Here is a 26,650-nt window from a genome sequence, read left to right as displayed (position 1 = left end):
TGGTTTTCTCGCTCTTGCAACCCTGCTTTAACTGTCAGTTGTTTTTCAACAAACAGGATACCTCCCTCTAAGCTGTCAGCTTCCCTGTCGCTTCACAGAAAGAGGCACTGCAGCTCCACCTCAGAGGCAATGCTTATCCACTTTTTGTTTCAGGGGAGTTTCTTCAGGTGCACCACAACTAAAAGAAGGAATGAGGAGCAAATGGTCTCCTCTCTGGAGCAACCGAGTAAAACAAACAAACAAACAAACAAACAAACAAACAAACAAACAAACAAACAAACAAACAAACAAACCTGTGTTCTGGATTCTTTGCTGTTTGGAGTTAAAAAGTCCACACTTCATATTACGGGATTCCAAAGCATTGTTTTAGACCAGACTGTAATTTCTCTTGCTGCTGTTTTCTAAAGCATTGCACTTCAATTACTGGGGCAAATCTCATCCTCCCGCAACTCCTCCCAACCTGCAAAAGAGTCAGTGCAACTCCATAGCACAGGGGAATGGAGTCAACATATTTTGCTATGAAGCCAATTCCACAAAGGCTCCATCTGCATCGTTACATAGTGGAGTTTGGGGGCAGGACAGGTTGACTATGCAGATGCATTAATGGTTGGTCCCAGAGAGCAGAAGTCCAGCAGCAGCGACTATGGCTTTGCCAGGGCTGTGGCTGAGCTCTTCCTGAGGCCCCTTTCCATCTTTCTCCTCCCCCGCCTTATGGAACCCCCTGCACCAAGCTTTGCTACTTGGGTTGCGGGGTGTGTGTGTCTATTGGCAGTCATTTAGCCTTTCTTAGTTAAATTCTTTCGTATCTACATGAGCACTTAAGCACATGGGCAAGGTACGGCAAGTGTGGATTTCTATTCAGAAGTCAGATATGAGCAAAGGGAAATACCTTTTTTGCCCAGGGTCCAGTGATCACATGGCCAACATTTATCCTTTATGTACTGCCTAGTCTTACCGGGAGCAAACTTTGCTTTTCAGATTCATGCTCCAGATTTTAATTACATATTCTTCTCTCAGAACCGGTGTTAAATTAGCAATGGAAAGCTGTATTCTACAACTTCAGAGTATGCCTTGGAGAGCTGCAGCAGAAATCTTGATCTTTAAGGCTTTTTCCAAAATGCCCATCACTGTAGTAGTACTATGCTTCTGAGGGAACATTTTGCCCCAAAGCAAAGTTTTTCTTTGAAATTTTTCATGTCAGAAAAAAATATCAAACTTGTGCCTAGTTGCTTCTGTCCCCACCCACCCCCCAAGCACCGCCTACACCTCCTGATTTCTTGAAACTTTCAGTGTATCTTTTAGTGGTGCATTTTTTAGCTGGCTTGGTTCATTTTCATGGCATGCTTGAAGTCACATAACATGTCTGGCTTTTCTGATTGACTGAGCCTATCCCATGTGCTCAAGAGGCTCAGGAAGGCCAGCAGAAGCCATTTTGACTGGTGGGAAAATGTGATTTTTTAAGCCAGTCCAAAGAAAACCCTAGTGAGTTATTTTTCCTGTATATGATATTTTAAATACTTCCAGAAGAGCTGAGCAAATAATATGTAATGAATAATTTTTTCAACAAGTGTTCCTTCTTTTCCTGTTTGAAGAATGTCCACAAATAGCTCTCAGCTTTAAAAAAATATATCTGTTCAAAATTATTGGACAACATTTTCATGAATTTCCATTAATTTATGCCTTGCTTTTTGAGTTCTGTTGCTCAGTTGTGATTGGGCTTCTAAATTTCTGTACTCTTAATGAGTAGATACTCATCTACTCAAAGATACTCTGGGATGAGTATAACTCTAAATTAGGTTTCTGTGGGAATAGTCACTCTAGCAAATGTAAAATTCAAAGCATAGAAGAAGTATGGTCTTGTGGATACTCAGACACTGAACTGTGCTACAAGAAACTAAGGTTCTGTTCCCACTTCTACCACACACTTCCTTGGGTAAATCACATAATCTCTCTGTCAGTTCTCTGACTGGAAAATGGGGAGAATGCTACTGCCCTGCCACTTTAAGATGTTTCCAGAAATTACATCCTGTGCGTAATCTGTTACACAAGCTCAAGATAGATAGCCAGCTCCTCTTATTTCACTCCCTCTCCTCTTAGGTGTAGGGCCTCAAAAAACTGGGCCAAATTGGTGCATACAGTGCACAATAAACCAGACAGTTCACATGCCCCTTTTTTGCACACAAACTAGATTTTTCTGAATTCAAATTAAATTACACCCCTCCCCCCCCCCAGAAAGGAGAGAGCTTCTGTCTGAAATTTCACCAACCCCATAGTTCCATGAAAGGGGATTTCCACATTTTTTCATGCTTTCCTTTGAAAAAAAATCAACCAGCCTCCCGACATCTCCCAGTGAAGCAAAATGTTGGAGATTCAGTAACCACCAAGGAAAAAAACAGCAAATATTCTAATGAAAACTTTTCCACAGCTCTAATAAAAAGAGCCTTTCCCAGTACTGCCATCCTTGTGCTGAATAAGCATACTACCAACATGGTGAGAATATTTACATTCAACGTTGTCATTATCTGCTGTACTTGAGGCAGATCTCAATACATTCCAATACAAAGAACTTCTCTAGCAATATCGCCAAAATGAGTTACTGTAGCAACATGCTGGAGATGTAGGCTAACATCGCTCAAAGCGTCTCGGTAACATGAAGGAGCGGGAGAAGGACACTGCCCAACTCCCACAAAGAATAATTATCTTAAAACATTAAGTACCAAGCACAGATCCTTTAGCAGCAATGATTACAAGGTAACAGGTACAGGAACTCCACTCTCTAATCCCTGAGCCAGCTTCTGACTGGCACATCACAGTAATTTTATCTTGGTGGTTGACTTCAGTGTTGGCCCAGGACAGAATATGACTGCAAAAGTACATACATTATTTGTTTATTACAAGCCACACATTTCAACTTCTTTTTTATTTACCACTGCAGCATGGATTAATAGAGGGGAAAATCCTAAAGCCTGAAATCTTACAGACATAACCTTCAGTATTTTGCTTCAGTCAAGTATTTGGCTTAACAACCTTGTTAATGTCTGTCTTCTACATTATCAGTTGCATCAGTACCCAAATCTCTCATTTCCTTGGCACACATTTTGTATGAAAGAACGTAAGAATATCTTTCTGACTTTTTTTAAAGAACCACTTCTGTCTCTGCACTGACTGAATTGCCTTAGCACATCACAAGTGACACCAGGAGGGCTACCACCTTTCCAGCAAAAAACAATCTCAGACAAATGCAGTAGCATGCTGTTTTTATTGATAAGGAGATCTGAACACAAAACCCAGTGGTGCCCTCTGGAGCATGCCCAATTTGGAACTGCAGGGTCTGAAACTCAGCAGAAAGGCTAATGAAACAGCTGGACCATATAAAGATAGTGAGTGGATGAATGTGCCAGCTGTGAACTTGGAAAACCAACTACTGAACATCATTCCCACCAGAGGCCTATTTCTCTATCCCCTTTTCTCTTTTACTCTCTGTACCAACTTGAAAGAGCCCAAGATGTATTGCAGGAATACCAAACAAAGGGGAGCTGTAACAGGTGTTAGGCATGGAAGCACTGCTTTATTTCATCACCTGTATCTATCTTATTCTAATCAAAATATCTGTGAAGAAAGGGAGAGAATTTAATAGGTATGTGAAATGGGGCTGAGAACAGTAGCCCTAATTCAATCACCAAGCATGTTAAAAGATGGCTAAATGCCAATGGATTACTCTCCCCATACAGCAACTGTGGGAGTTACTTATATTCCATTATTGTGACTGATGCTGGCTAGCTAGCAAAGGCAACTTTAAACACCTGTGTATCAGATACCAACAGCTGTATATGTTTCCACCTCCAGCCCCCTAAAAGGGCCAGTCAGAGTTGGTTGGGACGGGATCCCAATGGAGATGGAGAGCCTCATTTTGGAACTTAGTGAGAATGGTATACACCAAAGTTACTCCACTGAAGTCAACAGAACGTCTCCTGGCATGTCGCAATGTGACAATTAAATCAGACCTACACAATGAAATAGATATTCCCTTCTTGCTGTATTCTTTACACTCATGTGCTTCTGTGTTGGTTTCTGATGACAGAAAAAAATGAGGGCAGTTATTTTCTTACATACTCCTTGGATATAAAAGACATGATCCACCTACTTAGGATTTGATTATGACTCAAGTTATCTGACTAACTACTGTAGGGTGACCAGATGACTCAATTTAATAGGAACAGTCCCTCTATTTGGGGTTTTGTCTTAAATAAGCATCTATCACCCCTCCCCACCAGTCCCGATTTTTCACACTTGCTATCTAATCACCCTGAACTAATGATATATTAGTCTCCATGTGCCTGACTGGACTGTAATACAAGCAAACCTGACAACGCAATACAGGTACTAGAAATGTGCAGGATTATTTACTGAAGGAGCCTCTGAAATGGGCAAATAGTAGAAAAAACTCAATGTTAGAATAATTTATCCCAAAAGTAACTACCACTTAAAACAGGACAAACAGGTTTTTTTGTTTTGTTTTGTTTTGTTTTAGGTGGGTTATTGTGTTGATTCTTATTTCAACCCCTCCCTGAACAGCCGTGTGAATGATGTGCAAGGAGTGGCATTTTTAAATAAGAATTTTGTTAACATTTCACACAACAAAACTTGTGATGAATATCCTGGCAAAAAAAGAAGCTAAAATGTTAAGGCAAATATTACTTCAGAAAGAAAGATCATTTCAGAATGAATTTGAGGTTAGGGAACTGTAGTAAAGGTTTCCCCAAGAATACTCATTTAAATGTTTTAGCACATTTCAATTCAACCATGTTTCTGACCTTTTTGTGTTCATTTTCCAAGGTCACTTGAGAAAACAAGCTTAACTAGTATGAACATTCAGAAAAAGATACAATTTTAAGCTCGTATGCTCAACTACCCACCAAAACCAAATGATGGATTATACAGGAGACTGTAAAACAGGCAGTTCATGCTGTCTTGGTCAGTCAGCTTGACCAGTAGGTGAACAGAAATGATACTACATGACTTAAGTAAGTAAAAGCCAACCTAATGTGGATTGTGAATATATGTAATCAATGATCTGACAATAGAGAGTTATTTGCTGAAGAAATTTGTGAATAAAGAACCAATGGGAGAATTTTGCAGAGACACAGAGAGGATAACTCATAAACAGAACAGGAAATATGCTGAATAATATTGTCAGGTGTTACTCCCTCTGCTCTGGAATAAAAGCTGTTTTAACTCAGTTTATGATTGTGAAACCAAACACAATGGTTTCTATTAAAAAGACAGCCTTTACAAATGCCAAATGCCCACCTAGCTCCATTCAACAGTTATCCCAGTTCACACCAGCGGAGGACCTGCCCTCTGAGTCTATCTATTCAGTTATGCAAAATCAGGGGTGGATGAGGTTGCCCAATAACTGGATGAAGACTGGGCATTGAAAATTCAGATAGCAAGACATAGGCAATTAAATATGGACGTGCCTGCCCTGTGCCCAGTACACTTCCAGCAATATTGTATAATGCCCAGGATGCTTAATAACAAATGCTTAGAGCAGAAAATAGGCAGTATTCTGGCTTAGCAGATCTTTGCAGAACTTAAAAAAGAACCCATCAGACTGACTGTACTCTAGTTTTAAAGTGTGTGGCCTGTAACTTGTAGGATACTAGGTTAATCCACTGTGACACAGCAGGGGTTGTCAAAGCTGATCCAGAGCAACAGCCTGCAGTGTGGGCCTGTTGTATTTTCTAATCCCTTTGGCTGGAGTGGGCTTTTTGAAAGCTGAAAGGGAAGATGAAAGTCTAAAAAAAACTCCAACTGCTTCTGTTTAGATAATGCTTTTGATCTTAAACTGCTGCCGTTTAGTCAAAGCAGGGCTCAGAGGGGGGCTGGAGCATGCTGAAAGCATGAAACTCTCATAGGAGAGAGATGGAAACAGGAGGAGTAAGAGAGAGAAAGGGAGCAGGTGGAGGCTGATCTAATGAGCACGTAAAAAGGAGTCTTCCAGTCAGCAGGCAGCCTGAAATGTGATCTCCAATATATACAATGGAATTTTTATTTAATGGCCCTGGCAAACACAATTAAAAGGAACAAAACTGCTTCAGAGGTAGCTCCTGAGAAGGGGACAAGCATCTACAATGGAGAAGAATTAGCCTCCCTACTTTTTCTTTTGCAGTCATGTGTTTGTATAGTTGCGGGATCAGAGACTGCTGAATTGAGCTACATTAGCACTTTACCCTTATTTTGGGTGGTTAACACTCTGACTTTCACATGGTGGGAGCTGCCCACTAGAGGCCTGATCCAAAGCTGACTAAAGTCAATGGGAGTCTTTCCACTGACATCAATGGGTTTTGAATCTGGGCTTGACTACACAGAACAGTTGTACCATGTTAACTATACCAATATAGCTAGAACCAGAATAAGCACCTTTAGACAGATATAGCAGGGTTCACCCCGGGAGGTTGTATGGCTTTAGCTATACTGGTGTAGTTAAAGTGGTAAACACCCTCCCTCCTGCAGATGTGGATGCAATTATAAGAATATATTGATCTGGTTTATGCCCATACAGTAAGGAGAAAAAGCTATATCAGTATATGGCACCTTAATTACAGTATGGTATATTACAATTGTATCCATGCTAGGGCTTGTATGAGCATAATTATTTCTGTGTAAAAAAAAAAGAAAAAGTCACACTCCTACCAGTACAACTTTCAAGTGTAAAAACCAAATGAGTAGACAGCACTTGTCAACTACTGCAATCTAAAAAGAAGAAAAAAATTCTTCCAGAACTGAAGATAACAGGAAGAACAGGCGTGCATAGATTTAGACACTTCAAATGGGGATTTTCATTCATTAAAACAATCTACTGCAGCTGAGAGTTTAGCCCCGAACTGCAAGGCAGCAAGAGGATCAGATTATCACAATAAAGCTTTAACAGTTTACCCCATAATTTCACACAGGAAAATGTGAGATCTCCTTCTTAATCTCCTCTTTTCATGATAGCCTGACATACTGTAACCAGGAGACTTCCCATATTGGCTTGGGAGATTAACCCTTTTAATGGGGGGCAGGGAGAGGAGGGGGAGGGGAGAGGACTAGATGGCTCAGGGGATTGGATAGTGAGATATTACTCACCTCTCTCACTTGTAGGTTATGTGCTGCAGTGCACCCTAGGCAAATGGTGATCAAAATATGTTACTTTTGGTATATGAAACAATAATACCTAACTCTCAAATAGCACTTCTCATCAGTAGAAATCAAAGTATCTCACAATCTTTAGACTCATAATACCCCTGTGAAGCAGGGTAGTGCTATGATCCCCATTTTACAGATGGGACCTGAGGCCTAGAGAGACTAAGTGATTTGCCTAAGGTAACACAGAAAGTCTGTGGTCGAGCGGGGAATTGAAGCGGGGTCTCCCAAGGCCTAGACCACTGCCCCAATCACTGGACCATCCACAGTGCTGGTTTTAATGAGCTGGTGTCCAACATCAAACACCCACCACTCATTATTACTTTATACAGTCTCAACATAAAGGCCAAAAACATGAACGGGCATATAGACTATAGTACCCATTTGCTCCTCGAGGCGGTCCCTGAAGGACTGGCTATTAAGGTGTACTAGCAGGTGGATGGAGGGATGTTTGCACTGCTGCCCCCATGTGGTACTTGTTCTAGGGATAAGATGACACTGTTGTCTATCTGTCAGCTTTGAAAGGCAACAAATTCACTTAACCCTCCTGAAAGCATATGTCTCTACTGTCTGGCTAGACTTCCAGCATTTAGTTCAGATGTATGTGTTCTCATTAAATCAGGTTATATCTCCATTTACAGCAGTGCTCCTACCACCACACAAGTCCAGGGCTTTATAAATTCTTCACACGGATTTGGCAGCCCACAGTCACAGCTTGTTGTTGGTTTTGCTTCTCAGGCTATGAATTTTGTTACACCCAGTTTAAGCAAAATCAGAAATATTTACATGCAGGCCTTAAAACAAAAAAAACAAAAAAAAAACAGTAACACTTTACAAAAGCCTGATAATATCTAGTGACTATATTGTAACACTCAGTTGCACTTCTTATGGCCTAAGGGTAATATGTATTTACATTTCAGTGTTCTCCACATGGCAATGTGCAATAGGGACAGAACTTAAAGTTGCACTCACAAAATTCCTGTTGTAAATGTTAAAGTGACCATATCCTCACTTTGCTCTTTTGTGTAGAGCTCATACTTATGTCAGTGGGATTTCTATGTATGGCTAGAGGATGATATGTGATAAAGAAAGGCTCGTATTAAGACTCCTACAATGCTCACACTGTTTAGTTCAGGACCACAACCATATCAGGCCAGTTATTTAGTAACTTTTCTTCTCTTTAACTTTTAAAATATAATCCAATAACTACGAGTAGGAAAAAGTTATTCCTAAACTTGCTGTATAACATATGTTATGTGTAATTGTTTAGGGCAAAGATGTTATTGATTAACGCCCACACACACACACACCCCAGCAACCTTCCAATTCTGACAATCCCATTGTCACCAGTTCAAGACATCTGTGGCTTAATGACAATTCTCTTTGCTCCATTGGGAGACCCTCAGAGATTCAAAATTAGCCTTGTTCCCACCTTTGATTTTTTATTCAGGTTTTTATATATAGTTACTACAAGATTAAAGGACAAAAATTTGGCCCCACTTTAGTCAATGGGAGTCTTGTCATTAACTTCAGTGAGGACAGGACTGCATGCTAAGAATTATGCCATGAGTAACTTTTCAACCTGTTACTCTTTGATATGCAAAGTATAAATACAGACATATCTATTACGAGGTGAAAAAGCTCATATGCACATTGCAAATGGTGTGAAACTACATGCTTCATACTAAGCTCAACATGCTAACAGAAGCTGTGTTATCTGACTACAAAGTAATTTAGGTTTGTGCATGAAGCTTTATCATATGTTTGTTGATATAGATCTCTTTATATATGTTTTTTTAAAAGTGCAAAATAATTTGAAAGCTACTATGAATGTATGACCATCCCAAAGCCACATGCTTTGCCTGAACACCACAGGTGTGCACCATACAAGCAGTTAAAATGCAATGAGAGATGAGGGTGTGACCAGGATTTAGAATGTGTAATATATTTGACATAAGGGGAACTTGTGCATCTGTTGCATATTTTGGGACTGTACTTGTAGTTTTAAAAATATTTTAACAGATGGACATCTCTCCCCTTTAAAGACCATAAAAGGGCAAATTAAAGGGTCAAGGGTCTGATAGGGTCAATGGGTTGACAAGGTTGGGCTGTCTGAAATGTTTGCAGCAAATCATATGTAATCCAGCTGGTTTCAGGTTTCCTTAAACTCAGACCACATTCATGGAAAGATTTGCTCCGAGATGCACATCTTTCAGCTGTATCCTAGCCCACTCACAACCAAACCTGAGGACAGATTACGAGTGTGTCTCAAAACCATGATCATTTCATGACTTCAGCATGAAATCAGAACCAAAAAAACCCCCTCTAAACTATTCAGAGTGAGTTTTGGGTTCACTGGAATTTGAAACTCAAAACTAAATATATGGGGTAAAAAACCCAGCTAGATCAAAACCATAGAACATGGTTTCACAAGTCTCTGTGAAGTGAAACTGACAAATTTCACACAGCTTTCCTCACAAGCAGAAGTGGTGAGCATTGAAGATGGTATGAAGGATGAACTGGAAGCATTCCTGTAAGGGCAGCAACTCCAAGTGTTCTCTACTTTCACAGACTTATGATCAAATCTACTAATGCCATTTTAAGATATTTCAAATATCTGCATCCAGTTTCATAGTGAATTCTATATTTTACACTAATAAATATCTTGTACTTAAACCTGTAATTTATCCTGCTGGGAGCAATGTGGAAGAAAAGTCATTTATTTTGAAGACTTTATATTGGCAACCCAGAAATTTCTAGCCTCATTTCCAGTTCTAACTCTCAATTTAACAGAGGTAAAGCTGCTGTATATGGTGCTCTTCTAGGGGCTAGACAGATACTTGTTCAGACAAGTCTGAAGCTATCAAATACATGGGAAATACCAAATTACTACAGGCCTTTATGAGAGTTATATTAGTTTGCCACAGCTTCATATACATATTATATACACTCATAAGATCAGAAGGGAGGTGGTGGCGAGGGCATTAGTGTAATACGTGCTTGTGGCTTGTCATAGGAACATAGGAATTGTTTACTGAATTAGACCTGAGGTACATCTAGTCAAGTATCTTGGCTCTGACAGTGGCTAGCTCCAGAGAGGAAAGTGCAGTAATCCTGCAGAAGGCAATTTTGGAATAACCTGCCTACAAGAGAAAATTTCTTCCTACCCATCAATCGGTAGAGGTTGGCTTATGCCCTGAAACATGGGGGTGGAGGGGTTATAACACTTCCAAAGCTCCTGTTCTTTTAAGTCGTGCTATTTTAAGTCTGAATACTGTTATCCATATAAATGTCCAGTCCTTTTACAAATTCTGTTAAACTGTTGACTGCAAAAGTATCCTGTAGCAATGAGTTCCAGAGGCTAACAACACATTCTTTGAAAAATTATTTCTGGTATAGCTTCTCGGATACGAATGAATTTACATCATCTTGAGGACTTGTTTCACAATCTGCAATGTGCTCCTCCTCACCATGAAGAGTAAGGACTGGATGTGTGTCTGTAATTTTGAAAAAAAAAACAGACCTCACTCTGAATAAACTTTTTGATTTTCAAATTGCAATACACACAGTTGTATTAAATCTGAAGGATTCAGCGAAGGGATTGTGTGATATGTCACTAGCTCTGACTGCACTTTGAAATCCTAGAGAATACTTTGTTAACATTAGGAGCCTTATGCTAACATATTAATTGCACCAGTAATTTCACACAGCTCAATTGAAACCAAAATCCTACTTTGAGGCCTGCAGCCTCACAGTGGATACTGAGGGATTTGGTAGGACTCAATTTTAGAGTGCAGTTATATTCAGTGATGTGTATACCTTTTTATTCAACACTGATTTCCTTTCCTATTCAGTCAAAGTTGCTTGCTTTAGCTTCTCATTCTGGTGTTATAGCTGCAGGGCCAACACAGCTATGGGTGGGTGAGCCAGGTTCTGTTCTAGTTCATCTGAATTGTTAACTCAGTTCTGACTGCAGAATCTTTGTTGCTTTTCAATGAAACAGGAGCCAGAAAAAACTCAGCTTGGCTTTGTTGTGTTTTCAGGGCAGGCAAGCTGTTTTTGCAGGGCTGGCCATTAGAAATATCCCCTTCTATTATTATAAACTGAGCAAATTTGATGTGAAAAAATATTGAGAGATAGATGTAGATGGCATGATGCTGTTTTTACAGTTATTTTTCAAATTATAACCATGGTCCACCCTCTGTGAAGAAAAAGGACTTCCATCCCCCCAGTAGATGTATTCCAATGCTGTATTCTTATATTTAAAGTGAGCATTCAAAAGGCCTGATTCCTCTTCTCTTGCTCAGCTATCTTTATGCCACTGGAGCGGTGCAGGGGTGCCTTAAACTAGCTCTAATGGGCTGACAGAGATTGCCCCAGCACAGGAAATTTCAGCCCCTCCCAAACCCCAGAACATCCAGAGGGCGCATCGGCACCAGCTGTGGAGTATGGGCATGATGGGGGCCAGATCATGATGAGTTCCCTGATCCCCAACTGGTAATTTGGTTCCATAATGTTTTCTAGTGGAGATTTCAAAGACGAGGGTAGACACAGAGAATATAGCTTCACGGATTCCTCAATAGTGGTTCGACTTAAGTTTTAACGGCAATTATGTCCATTTATACATAAATCGGTAGTAATTTCTCTCCCACGTTTAGTTGTGGATTCTCCCTTCAAAGATAATAAGATAAAGAGAATGTCTGCTTCTGCTTCACAATAAGATACTTAATTTACCTTTCACCACCATGAACTTGCCAACATCCTAGGATTATAAATGTCATTTAAACATGAGCATATTGTTCTTATTATGGTCAATTAGTACTGAAACTTTGCTGTGTAGAACCAATACAGGACTACACATTGGCCACACAGCCAGCACTAGGCGTAAGCAGACTAAACAATTGCTTAGGGCCCTGAGCAGCTGAAGGAGGCCTCTATTTGCTTTTTTTAGTAAGTGTTGTGGGGGATGGGGACCAAAATATTCCTGTTTAAAGCCCCCAATGAGCTAGCACTGCCTCTGAATGGCAATGAAACTGTGCAATGCTCCTCCAGGTTTTAGATCTGTCAAAATAATGCAACTTCTCTTGCATTAATGTTGTACGTATTGGCAATATATACGTATCAGATATCTTTACTTCCCACTGGACAAGTACCTCAGAGCTAGAGTCTGGTTCTCTGGTTGAAATGTAACCCAGAGGCACTGTTGGTGAAAGGATAAAGAGTGAGACAATCTTGGGTATCTGTAAATCAGTCATATCCACTGACTCGTGAATCCTGGCTAACCCTGCCACCATAGCACATCACTTCTTTTACTGATTCCTTAGACACTGAATTTAGTGTCCAGGCCCAGTATATGATCTTTCAGTATTACTAACCCAGAAAATTAATCTTTTATTTAAGATACTTTACCTGTTTCTTCTCAGTGATTCCTGTGTTCTGGTTTCTCAATGTTATACAAGCCTTTTAAATAAACATACACACACACACACACACACACACACACACACACACACACACACACACACACACACACACACACACACACACACACACACACAGAGTCTCTCACTTGTGAATGTGTAGATAGATAGATAGATAGATAAAATGAGTCTAACACAGAGGGGAGGCTGTGTAAATCAGACATTGTGTAAGCCTTTTCTTTTAGTATACCGTGTTTTTATGAGATTCTTTAGCTCAACTTCCTTTTCACAAGATACACTACCAACTCTATAGTGCTCACACTCGTCAACTTACAGTTCTGACAGTCTTCAAAGAACTAGAACTGTCTTTCCCTCGTCTCACCACTCAGTGGCAATGTGTTTTTTTTTTTCTATTTTGAAAATATAGTTGTTTTACTTGCCCTCAAAAAAAGTCACTGACCTGGGCAAGAGGAGGAATAGAGTTTTCCAAATTAGTATTAATTTAAAGTCAGATGCTGTATATCTCTGAGAGGAAAAAAATGTCTTTTCTACAGAGATATTTCCAATATATGAATCCTCTGAATAATGTACTGGGTTCTAGTGGGCTGACATCATCACTGTCTTCATTTATTTCTTTCCCTTCTGAAAATTCTCTAAGGATCAACACCCCCACAGATGAGCCATGCAGAGATCAGCATTTGGGAGGGAAGCAGAGTTTGGAATGGGAAACATATCTTAACACTCAAGGGGCCCCAAATATTAGCAGATTGTCTCAGAAGTCCATAGACTACTTTGTGGATTGGATGCTATGCCATCCATTCTTCAGAGTTTTTTCTTTTCTTTTTTTTATTGCATGGCCATGCTTACAGGAAATGTTTGTTGGATGCTTCATACTGGAAATCAACTTTGCATGTGGCTATTCTCACAAATGTGCAATCCCCAAATGTGTACATGCACCAAAACTATGTTAGAACTAAAAGTCTGATCATAGAAACACCACTAAGGCCGGTGATTATTACCATGAATAATACCCTTGACTGCAATCAATGAGTGTGTTTATTTACACTGCTATGTATAAGCCATGCCACATACATCATTCAACTTCTAGATTCAAAGAGCGATATCAAGAAAGCTATTCAGATAACCTGCTTTTATGGTGGGTGTTGGAGAAGCTATTTTACCACCATTAGTCCAAAATATTTTAGAGACAAATATTCAGATGAAAGGAAGACTCATACTCTCTAACCGGAGAAGTTATTGAGTGAGTCATAACCAGGAGATACACTTAATGTAGACTCAGATAATAGAGAATTTCTGATTAGACAGACTCTTTTGACACAAGGAGAACTACTGACTTCCTGGATCCAACTGCAGGACAAGTCAGAGCTATGGACTTTAATGAGTAAAGATAAGCACATGTGTAAGTGTTTTCAAGATCGGGCCTTAACTGCAAACTATTTAGAGCAAGGTCAATAAGATTTTTGTACATTACTCAGAATAAAAGGGTCACAATCTGGACACTACCATAATATAAATTATAAGTAATAAGACAGCAACAAGTCATGTCCTTTTCTAAGAGAATTGCACCTATTCACAAGCTTTAAAGTGCCTTAACTAAAAAACAAAGAGACAAAATCCAGAAGCAACCTCTTCCATATATGGAAATAACTAGCCAGACCTCACAACAAAGGGAAGATGAGGAGATATAACCTATGCTTCCAAAATATTACACTCCATGTTACATGCATCTCCCTAAAAACCCCTACAATAAGACTTGCGATTCTCTTTTTCATAACAGGCAAAATTATTAGGCTGCATTAGGTAATAGTAACATTTTTTTTACTCCAAGAATACAAGGAAACAGCTTTCAAATCCCTATTTCTTATTTTATACGTTATTTAACCACAAGAAATTCCAAGGGAATTTGTTTTCATGTTGTCCCTGCTCCAAAAATATCATTGCTGTGACCTCATTGATACAACCTGAATGGGATGTTTCTAGCAGAGAGAAAACCTTCACAATAATAGGGGATTACACAGGAAGAACAGACACAAACAACAACATAAGAGCCTTGATGATATAATCCCATATTCGACAGAAAGATGGGTTGATTGCTTTCTGCTGGCTGCAGTTTAGCAAGACCCTTAGGAGTACTCTTCCCTTAAACTCCTGCCATCCATCCCAAACTTACATTGAAATCATACCACTAGGAAAATAAGGCACTTCTTAGAAGTAGTCCTGACAAACATTTTAATGTGTTCAGCATGCATGATGCTCCAGCAGAAGTTTCAATTCAGTCTTCATTTCTTTACCTAATGGCACAAGGGAGGACCTGGTGTGGTGCGATAGAAAAAGGGCCATATCCTTTGTGGTGTACCACATTAAATTAATATGTCAGGCTTTCTATGTCTGTCACTGTTCACAGACGGTGGAACAATTGTTTTGCTTCCCCACTCCCCTCTTTTTTTCCCAATTTTCACATAGTATCACGCTAAAAAAGAGTTATGGATTTCCTTCTGAGAGGACTGCATGGACTGATAAAGTAAATTCATGGCAGAAAACAACTTGTTATTTTCCCTTTTACCTCATAATTTCACTTAAGAGAGAAAGTGCAATAAATTTTGGCGGGAAAAATAAGACTATTTTGGACATTTCTAATGACTAGTCTGTGTAAACACTATTGAGAAATATGGGTGAGAACAATTCATCCAGAGGAATGATTATTTTTCTTGCCCCGAGCCCTAAACAGCACTTTTGTGAAGTATTTTAAATTGTCTGAAGTTCATTTAAGAAGAGGAAGAAGCAAAAAAAGAATGTTTGGAAAACTCTCATAGGCTTTCATGTTTAAATGCTTTATTCTTTCATGATTATGAAACATTTACTTTCTAACTCAACTGAAGAACTGTTGCCCAAACTTTCCTAACACACAGTTAGTGGGCCATTTTGATCTCACTTACTCTAGATATATATCAGAATAGCTGAGATCAGAATCTGATCCAAGGTATCGATGCAACATTTAGAACAATGGGGTCCTGGTCCCAGACTGGGGCCCATAGGGGCTACGATAAGATAAATAATGAATAATAATACACAGTTGGACACTCTTGCCATGCACACGATGTGTTGGAGCTAAATTCTCTGCTAGTGTAAACTCGCACAGCTCCACTACCTGTAATGGAGCTTCAGCAATTCATGCCCGCAGAGAATTTGGCCCTTGGTCTTTAGTGTTTAAGCTTCCCTGACACTACTTAAATATGGTGCCTCAGTATAGCTCCTATTATCTCCAGAACTCTGCTACAGGCTGGCTGGGCATTAGTACTTCAAGCACTGCCCCACAGGGTTCACCCTTCATTACCTTATCAAATGAACAAAATTTCCTCAATAAGTCTTCCTGTACTGCAGATAAAAAAGCAAACAAACATTTGGGCGAGTTAAAAAAAAAGCTGACTAAATGCAGGAAGATCATTCTTGTTATTCTACCAATATTGCTTCCTTTGCTCCAAAGGAAATGCTAGCTCAGAAGGAGCCAGGGGAGCAGTTAGCAGCTTCTTGCTAGAGCTCCAGTATTTCTGCTGCACAGGCTAGAAGATGCTGTGAGAATGTGTGACTCATACGGCTCATCATGATTGAAACGTCTTCTGATGCCAGTAGAAATCTACTTAAAACCTTTCATTTGCAGGGTAAAAAGAGAGTTGCAATGACATTTTCTTCTGTACATTCACCCTGTTTTCAAATCAGAGGGGCCCCAAGCTGCAGCAGCAACAGGGTGCTTGCAATATAGCTGGTTGTGACAAGGCAGCTGACAAGCCTTCCGCATTCCACAGCTCAATTATTAATATGAATAACTAATGACTCACGCTGACACTACCGAGGCCGGGAAATTTTCTGTAACTAAAGAGTTATAAAATGTTATTCTCCCATAGCACCACCGCCAAATCGATGAGTGATCTGTGTATGGCTTTGCATTCATTTCAAACTGAATATGCATGTCCCTGCACACATGGCTTGAAACAGTCAGAAGACTGGTGTTTAGGGGAAAGAGTTCAGTTGTATCAGGCTATTTAGGGGGCTAACTGCAAGAACGCAGAGACATTTCTCACATTAGTCCACTTGCTTACTAATACAAATAACTAATGATTAAAGCATCTGATCTACCGAGGGCTGTGAAACTTCTTTGTCACTGTCTGGAAAAGCCAGACTTCTCTGGATGTTGCAGTTTAATTTTTTTCCCCCTGCTCAGAGGACATGGAATGGCTTCAGCCAATAATTTAGAATCATCTGAGAGGGACATGGCACCAAAAGCAACACTAAATATATTGATCCTCTTCTTTGCCTGGGCTATGTGAGTTACAACTACCTTTAAGCAAGTTTCTGAGCTTTTCTTACTTGTTCCCAGTGAGCATGCTTCTTCTTCCTTTACCCCGACAAAGTAGCAAAAATGAGACAGCATCACGCTCTGCTGGCTGTATGTATGAGCTTGCTCGTCATTCAGTACTGTACTTGTTTTAGTCTGTGATATCTGCAGCATACCGTTGGCCGTTACTTTTAATGGCAGTAGCTCAAAAGCAAAGAACCAAAAGAACCAAAAAGGTTGATGCTACTGCTATTGTATTGTGTGTAACTCAGATGAATAGTATAACATGCTTGGATTTACAAAAGGAAAATTTGTGAGGATGCCATGACTCTTTGAACAGCTTAAGTGAGTTATAATAATATCTTTAAAGAATTGACAAATAGTGAGCTAATAAAGCAATAACCACAGACATTAGCTTCAGAAAACAGAAGTGGAAAACTATATATTGTAAGCATTTCCTGAAATGTGCAACAAGCATGCATTTTCTTAAACCTGGGATAGTCCAAAGTATATTTAACAGCACTGAATAGCACTTACCTCTCATGAAGCACTGTTGGTAAGAAGGAAATGACTCAAATACGCTGTTTGAAGCCATAGTTTCCTCTTTAAAACTTATTCTTTCTTTAAAGTGGGGGAATATATGATTTCTTTCACCTTGGGAAGTGAAAAAGTAAGAATGGTCATCGTTATAACCCTCCTCCTGGCCATTGCTTTCTATTTTATCTTAGTGCTTTTGAAGCAACATAAGCCAGATAATAAGATTCATTTTCTAAAACAAACACTGAAATTGTTAAAAAAAAAATAGCGGATCAGTTGTGGTTTGATGATGCTTACCACTCTACGAAACTCTGTGGTTTGCAGTCAAAACGATTTGCCCTGTCTGCTGACCAATATCCCGGACCCGCTCTTGTGTGACTGCCTCTGTACCCAACTTGTGGTTCTGTGGTTGTTTATGAGGCCCAAAGAAGTGTTTCACACAACCAAAATTACAAATTTAACTGTTCCCCTTTCCACAACCTGTCTCAATTGGTCTGTGCCGATCACATGATTTGAGTGATGTCGACTTTAAAAAAACCCAAAACTTTCTAAGCAATGCCCTACCCACTCCACCTGCCCTCCCCTAGGCTGAGAAAAGAAACAGAGTAGATTTTGCAGAGGGAGGGGAAAAAAGTGACTCACAGCCCCTCATTCTGGAAATGGTCTTGCTGATTTAGTACAACTCTGCTTGTTTTGTTGTTTGTGGTTTTTGGAACTAACCGATTATTTTGATAGAGATTTCATTGCTGCTTATTCAATGGTAATTCAAACCCTGGTATTAGTTGGCTGCTAAAGGAGGATGCATATGTCATCATTTAAAACCTTAGGAATCAGCTGTAGGAAAAGTCTACTAGCTGGTGAAGAAGAATATAAAGGGATAAAAATCTACAGTGTAAAAATTAAAAGAAGAGATTATGAATTTCAACCTATAGAATCTGTAACAAAGGGCTTGTTAAAGGAAGTCAGTCTGCACAAGCTGGCAACAAAGACTGTAAGATACTGCCAAAGGACCAAATCCTGTAGTCCTTTCCCAGGCAAAGCTCCCATTGACTTCAGAAGCAGTTCTACCAGAGTGAAAACTGAGTAAAGACTCATCAGTTTTTAGGATATAGTGAATAAGAGATTGATCAAAGAACACAATATTCTAAATTTCTGTCTAAAACAGTAGAGCTCCTCTACAAACAGAATAGCCCAGCCCATGCTGGTCTGACTTTGGTTAGAACACTAGGCGGGGGGGGGGAAGTTACTCATTTCAGAACAATGAAGTGACTGTTATGCCAGCTATTGTCTCCTTTCTCACCCCTTCTGAATACTGGACAACTATCTTTTTGCACTTCAATGCAAATCAATATGATACCTCACACCTGTACAGAAGCCCGGAGCTCAATAGGTTTTTTAAGCTATTAAACATTTGCCAAGGAACCAGTAACAATAGAGGAAATGAACCAATTCACACAACACATCAGAAAGAGTATTGTCCTGCACATGCTACGTGACAAATACAGTTAAAAGTGTAGCCTGAAGAAAAAGTGGTACACATTTGTGATGTCATTATCATTTTGTATTGCAATAGGTACAGGAAACCCCTATTTGGGTCACGGCCCATTGAACTGGGTGCTGTACAAACACATAGGAACACGAAGTTCCTCCCCTGAAGAATTGACAATCTAAGTCCACAGTACTGCAATTGGACTCATGCACACAGACCCTAAAACCACATAGAGCCCCTCTGACATCCATGGGGCTCCACACAGGAATAAGGATTTCCCCACCTGAATCATATCTCCATTACATAATAACAAACCCATACTTTCAATACTTTTGGATTTTTCCCTACACTAATTTTGTTGTGTGAAAATAAAATCGCTTCTCCTCATTGATTTTGTCCTTTCCATTTGGCTAACATTGACTTATCTCTTGTGTTTCTAAAGCAGCTGCAATTTACATGGTGCTGTCGGCTTATTTCCTTGCTTGGTGCTTGAGTGTGAGTGATGATATAAGTCTCAACACAGAGCTGGGAACAGCATCAGGTTGGTAATTGCTATGTCTGAACCAGCAGAGGGAGCTCAGATGGGTCCTACAAGAACGTTGGGATTGGGATGTGGACGCTTTGTATTTTCCCCCCTCTATAATCCATTAAACAAAAAGGCTGGCCAAATATTTAGAGTCTAAATTACTTAATAATAGAGCTAGATGAATAATGCAAAAATACTTCCTCTGATATTTGTTCTAATTTTCAGTGGTGCGGAACAATATTTATAGTGCGGGTGCTGAAAACCATTGGATCAAACTGTAAGGTAATGTAACCTGCCTATGATGGAAACCACGTTAAGCCAGGTGGTGCTGCTGTACTCCCAGCACCCCGACTTCCAGCACCTATCCTGATTTTTTAAAACAAATTCACTTTCATATTTCCAATATTTCCTCCTTTTTTGTGTTTCCTTTCCATGAACATTCATCCAAATGGATTTTACTCTATGAATGCCCATTGGAAAATGTGGTTTACGCTTACCCCATCTGAACACTCATGAAAAGCAAATTCCAGATTCACTTTCTACAAGCCTTTTCACCAGAAACCTAGTGGTGAGAATTAAGCTCAGCTAATTAGAGAACAGAAATAGTACCATGTGGCTTATTCAGTCATTCATATACAGCAACACACCTCACAATTTGGCCAAACAAGACACAAAAATAAGTTTTAAATTATTATTTTGATAAGGAACACAAGAAAGCCACAATCTGTTCACAGACATTCAAGGGACATGCAAGATTCAAGGCAAAATTGTTTGAATAAGTTATTTGTTATGACTTAGCTCAGTCTATTTGATAAAGTCATTTCAAAATCAGATGTGTGTTTCTTTTAGGAAGTTCTTACCAAGGGGATATATGTTTTTCTAGTGAAATCAATGTATGGAAATTCTGGAAGGCTGGAGAGGGCAGTGCTTGGATCAACTTACTTTTACAGAAAGTGGGGGAAAAAATCAGTTTTGTCCACTTTGCCTGGCCCTTGCTTCTAACCCATTGTCTAGATCACCAAGTAAGAGAAGCTTCCACCAGGAGCCTCAGTAACTCAATGCTATAAAACACAGCAATGATTCCAGTCTTAAGGTATAACTAAAGCCACTTTTTATTTCCCTTGTTCTAATAATCAAAGGGATGGGAAAGCTCACAGACACCCAGGCAGCTAGATACTCAGACAGCCATAGCATATGCTATAATGGCCAGCCAGATGTGGGCATAGCACTGGGGACAAAGTGCCACTGCATGCTGAATGTGAGCTATGTTAATGCCTTCACTTCAGTCATTTGCCACGCCAGCCGTGGCATAACTATGCTATGTGAGAAGCAACAACGGGGCTGATTTTAACACCTCAGAATTACTGCAGATGATGCAAGAGAAAAAACTAAGTGTTTCAACATGTATCCTGCCACTGCAGTTTCTTCTCTGCTACAAAACAGCATCGGAAAATGCTTTGCTAACATCCACATACTTTGAACTTTAGGGAAGGGATCATAGAACAGCACACTGGAACCCAGATTTGAATGTTGTTTTTCAGGCCCATTCTAAACTTAAGTTGAAGAATTAACTACTATATTCCCAGGCCTTTGTTATGCCAGTTAAGGAAGCTCTCCATTAATACTAACAAAGATGGGTTACATCTGGCAATTCTTAGCAGAAATACTGAATGTGTTGAGGTATCATTTTGTAGTGGTGTTAGGTAAAACATAATGGAAATGCTATAGTTATAGTTATATATGTCATTATTTATTGCCAGGTTATCTTGCAATGTACAAATAAAGGAAGATGCTGAAGCATTTCTCACAATAACAATCCCTGCCCCAAGGAGTTTATGAAAATACTACTATGGGCTGCTGTCTAATTAAAAGTGGTCTCCTAAATATTTTAAATCTGGACTCTGCCTCTTCTAAATAAAGTTCTGCATAACAATCATATGACTATTATCTTGGTTCCTTTGCTTTCTAATAACAGCTTTTTAACATTTAGGCAATATCATACTTAATTCTGGAAACTGACCCATCATGAAGCAAATTATCAAGTGGCCACATGACACTATAAAAGAGCAAATTAATGTGCCAGTAGTCATTTGTTTAATTTGGTATATGGTGTATTAGGCAGGGGTCAAAGGTTTAGTGATGTTAAAGAATTTATTTCCCACAGCTGACTGAGGAACATGACCCCATTAGCTAGAGTCATTAGTTGGAACATGACTTCAAGTAAATAGGTCTCGACATTGTACATGTCTGAATACTCTGAAATCTGACTCTAGGCTAAAGGTGAATATGTCCTCTTCAAACTCCGGTGGGGTTTCCAAATTTTGAAAAAGTAAAGAAGTCACAGGGTGAAACTAAACCGTTGAGATTTTAAGGCAAATCCTTCTTGCTTTCAGAATTTCATTCAAAGGCTAAATTAGGAACATGACCTCATTAGATGAATTATGTGAATATGTGAAAATGCCCACATCAACAGTATTTTTCTCTTAGGGTACATCTACACAAGGAAAAAAATGTGGCTGTCCTGGGTCAGCTAACTCAGGCTTGTGGGGCCCAAACATCTACACAGCAATTTTCAGCCTGGAGCCAGAGCCCTGTAAGATGACCTGAGCCAGCCATGGGTTTTTTTATCCCAGTATAGACGTACCCTTAGAGTGCCCAATCTCTATGTTGAAACTACTTGTTTCCTTGAAGAGCATTGTAACCAAAGGCAAATAATCACCCAGCTGCAGAAAGCCACAGGCTGCTGAGATACCCAAGCAGAATGATTTGGGGATTATACCAGTCTGTCTCAGGAGGAATCTCAAGGTCAGGTTTCCAGTTTGAGGTTTGACACAACAATGTAGGGAGGCCCACATTTTTTCCATCTGCCCTACAAGTGACCAATTGTACATAAACAAAAGGGTTTCTTTTCTCCAGTGACATCAGGCTCTCAGTTTTCACTCTCCTTTCAATTTAGAATCACTTTAATCCCTTGAGGTCTTCCAGACACACAACATACATCTAATGCAGTAGCACTTATTGGGCCCTTGGGTATGGTCTACGTATTAGACACATCTTGTTGCTACAGTGAAAAGCAAGGGCCCATCCTCTCAGATGTGTGAAATTTGGTGTGCTAATTAGTCATGGACACTCCTCAGTAAGGTTTGGCTCAACACAGAGAAGTATAAATAAGTAGGAAAAGGCTTCAGACCAAGCTGCATGAATAACCACCTCAAAAAGGTAATTAGGAATAAGCAGAGAGCCTACAAAGAATGGAAAAAGGGTTTGATCAGCAAAGGAAACTACACCATGCAGGTTAGAAAACTTAAGACTAAAGTGAGAACTGCTAAAAGTCAAGCTGAATTAGCTCTTGCTTAGGAAATTAAATAAATAGGAGGGTTTTTTAAAGTTATATAAATAAAAAGAGAATTAGGAAGGGTAAGGTTAGTCTGCTATGTGGCATGGATGAGTTTGAAGGTAAGCCAGGTATGGCCCAAAACTAAATAAATATTGTGTCTCGGTTTTCAATAAGGATGATAAATATGGACCATGTGCATGAAGGCATGAAGGTTGATAGAAATGTGTGTCTAGAAATGGAAATTGCCACATGTGAGGTAGAAGAAAACCGTAAAGAGTTTAATGCTCTCAATTTGGAAGGACCAGATCATTTCCATCCCAGAAAACTGATAAGATTGCTAATCCAGTAGCAAGAATTTTTTAAATAAACTACCTATTTGCGGGTAGTACCATATGACTGGAGAATAACTAACATTAGACCTATGTTTAAAAAAAGGGTGGAGAAGTGAACCAGGCAATTACAGACCTGTTAGTCTGACCTCAGCATTTTACAAGGCTTTACACCACATTGTGAAGAAAAGAACAATTAAATCCATAGAGGTACAGTAAATGGTAAACGGGATATAATGTGCCATGGGCTTATCAAAAGTAGATCATGCCAAACTAACCTGATTTCCTTCTTTGAGAAAATAACTGATTTTTTAGATAAGAGAAATGCAGTAGATCTAATAGATGTGGATTTCAGTAAAGCATATGACAGTACCACATGGGAAATTATTTGTTACATTAAAGAAGATAGGAATCAGTACAAAAATTGTAAGATGGAGAAGGAATTAGCTAACCAAGGGGAAGGCAACGGGTTGTGCTGAAAGATGAATTATCAGACTGGAGAGAGGTTACCCATGGAGTTCCACAAGGACTGGTCTTGGGACTAATTTTGTTCAATATTTTTATTAATAACCCTGGCACAAAAAGCAGGAGCGGGCTAGTGAAATGTGCTGATGATACAAAGTTGGGAGGCATTGTCAGTACAGAGGGGGACTAGAATATTACACAGGAAGAGCTGGATGACCTTGAAGACTGGGGCGTGATAGAAATGGGATGAAATTCAATAGTACAAAGTGCAAAGTCATCCATTTAGGGTCTAATCATAAGAATTTCTGCTACAAGCTGGAGGCTCATCAGTTGGAAGTGACAGAGGAGGAGCAAGTTCTGGGTGTGTGGGTCCATCACAGGATGATTATGAGCCACCAATGTGATGCACCTGTAAAAAAGGGAAATGTGATGCTAGGATGTATCAGGCAAGACATTTCCAGTAGAGATAGAGAAGTATTGATGTCATTGTACAAGACATTAATAAGACCATATTTGGAAAGCTGTCTACAACTCTGATCACCTACGTTCAAGAAAGATTCATTTAAACTGGAGCAAGTGCAGAGCAGAACATGTTCGGGGGGGGAATGGAGGGCCTCTCCCATGAGAGGAGACTGGAAGTGCTTGGCTTGTTTAGTCTAGCAAAAAGAAGGCTGGGAGGGGATGTGATTGCTCTCAGAATACATCGGGGGGTAAATAACAGAGAGGGTAAAGTGCTACTTAAGCTAATGGACAGTGTCAGCACCAAGAACAAGTGGATATAAACTGGCCATAAACAAATTCAGGCTGGAAATTAGAAGGTTTCTAACTACCAGAGGGGTGAGCTTCTGGAACAGCCTCCCTATAGAAGTTGTTGGGGAAAACTACAGTACTTAATTAGTTTGAAGAGAGAGCTGAACCTGTGGCGTAGCCAGGACAGGAAAACTGGGTGGGCCTCGACTTTCAGGTGGGTGGGCAACGACAAGGGGGCAGGGGAACAGGAGGGATGGGGGGGCACCTCTCCCCAGCCCCTCCAGCCAGCCCTTACTACTCAGCAGGCACAAGAAGATGAGGTTGCCCGAGGCACACAGGCTGCGGGGTGCACCATGGGGCAGAGGAGGACCCCGCCGGGGCTTGAACTTCGGCTGACTTCGGCTTGGTGTTCATCTGCCTGGCTGGCTGTGTCCCTCTCCTGCCAGTGCCACGTGCTGCTGCCCCAGTTTCCAGCCCCAGCGCTAGCCCCACCCAGACCTGCCCCCACGAGGCACACCCCCCTCCTGGGATGACTTACCCCTTCCCAGCCTGTGGATTCAGGGAGCTCCAGCCCCTATTCGGGTGGGCCTGGATGCTAAGTGTGTGGCTGTGGCCCATCCAGGCCCACCTGTGTCTATGCCCCTGCGCTGGACAAATTTATGAGTGCAATTGTATGAGGAGGTTGCTTGTGATGGTAGAGGGCTGGACTCAGTCTCCCCGGGGCTCACTTCTAGTTTAATCTTATGTTCCTAAAAGGAAGTGCTTCTGTGCAAATTCTGAACCTTGCTTAAGGAAGCCTTTCCATTCTGTTTTTTCAGATTCCCCTTACACCTGGTGACAGAGTTGTCTAAGGAGACATGCTGCCACTTTCTGTCCCTACTATACCTGGACATCATTCCCCCTCCCCCAGCTGTCGGCAAGGAATGGACAATGCGCCCTAACATGACTTCTTCCAGTCCCGCTATCGTGTGGCAAGGCTTTCTTTGGATTTTGTGAAGGGAAGGAGGGTGGGGTGGGAGATAGGATTGATGAGAAGCTGCCCATATCCGCTGCTTTTGAGACATTTTCTCCTTTTTAACTCTCATTTTGTTTACCTCTTTGCTGGAAGGAGACATACAGGCTTAAATGTTCTGGCTTTTCTCTTAGTCCTCTCCCACCAAGCACAATATTAGAATGAGACCTGTAGATTTCCTCTGACTTTTAAATGGAAAAGCCACCAGTGTAAACACTAAACCTCATCATGCTTATAAGCCAGATGCTATTGAGTTAAAGAATTAGAAACCTTAAGTCAGAATGTTTTTATTGAATTATCGGAATGGCTAGACATGTCAATGGGCCATAGTAACCTGGAAAAGCCATATAACATTGCAAAGCATGAAATATGAAACAGAAAATTGATACCGTAGCAAGCTGATGCATAATAGAAACTTTTCAGGGGCTGCCTCAACATACAAGAGTTACCAGTGAATTGCGTGAGTGTGGGAGGAGCAGGTCATCTGACTCTCATCTCGGATGGTAAGTGGCTCAGTAAAGCTTACTCCATATTTTTTACACACCGTAAACCTGAACTGCAGATATTGCCTCACATATAGTGTTATCTCCCCTAACAGCATCCTCGTTTTTCCCCACCCTTGTCAGTGGGTGTTTCTAGCCATGCCCTCTGACAACTACTGGAAAGATATTTTCCCCACAAATGGATTCCATGATATGTATAAATTACACAGCTCTGTTTTCCATTCAATTTGGGCAGATATTAACCCCTTCTGCACTTATTTACTACAAGAGAACATGACACAAATCTACGCAGCTATGCTGAGGCTGAGTACCATTATTCTGTTATTACGATATGTATCCTCTAACATTTGTGGATCTTTTCACATCTGTTATTATTTATTTTTAATAAAACATTTTGAAAAGGTGACACTGGTTTTCTTTTTGACTCCTGCCAGTGTAGGAAGAGAGCCAAATGTACACCCCAACTGGGGGGGCAGCAGGAACTAAATTTCAAAAAATCTGATTCCAAAGTTGTCAGTACTTACAGGGCTCATATAAAGCCTCAGAGCATTGTGAAGTTTGCCTGTCACTAATATCAATAAGACAGGTCAAGAACACTTCCCCAAATATTGTGGACAAGGGTTAGACTCCAGTCGCTCCCTTAAGGATCCCTGAACTATTCAATTGAATATGTAGAACTTATACGCTACAGAAGCAACAACACATAATTCAAATGGATAATAAATCTCTAAAAAGCTCTC

At 40.2% G+C, this 26,650-nt stretch overlaps 1 protein-coding gene and 1 long non-coding RNA gene across 5 annotated transcripts in view; one reads left to right on the top strand and one right to left on the bottom strand.

Moving 5' to 3' along the window:
* Positions 1-18,020, bottom strand: part of RUNX1 (RUNX family transcription factor 1) — a 219,900-nt gene extending 201,880 nt beyond the window's left edge. The window contains exons 1-2 of one of the 4 annotated variants that reach the window (XM_038421705.2): positions 17,797-18,020; positions 17,500-17,616 (exon numbers count right to left, since the gene is read on the bottom strand). In XM_038421705.2, coding sequence (XP_038277633.1) covers positions 17,500-17,557 — 58 coding nt within the window. In that variant the 5' untranslated portion in view covers positions 17,558-17,616; positions 17,797-18,020. Of the gene's footprint in view, positions 1-17,499; positions 17,618-17,796 lie in introns of those variants that run through there. The other 3 variants (XM_043507725.1, XM_043507721.1, XM_038421722.2) reach the window with 3 other exon arrangements.
* LOC122458659 overlaps positions 12,826-26,650 on the top strand; it is a 44,262-nt gene continuing 30,437 nt past the window's right edge. The window contains exons 1-3 of the long non-coding RNA XR_006278769.1: positions 12,826-17,307; positions 19,431-19,529; positions 25,831-25,910. This is a non-coding gene — a long non-coding RNA (uncharacterized LOC122458659). The remainder of the gene's footprint in view (positions 17,308-19,430; positions 19,530-25,830; positions 25,911-26,650) is intronic.

Source organism: Dermochelys coriacea, chromosome 1 (assembly GCF_009764565.3).
Source record: "Dermochelys coriacea isolate rDerCor1 chromosome 1, rDerCor1.pri.v4, whole genome shotgun sequence".
NCBI classification, from domain to species: domain Eukaryota; kingdom Metazoa; phylum Chordata; order Testudines; family Dermochelyidae; genus Dermochelys; species Dermochelys coriacea.
Note: the sequence above shows the minus strand (reverse complement) of the source record. Positions and strands in the feature narration are given on the sequence as shown.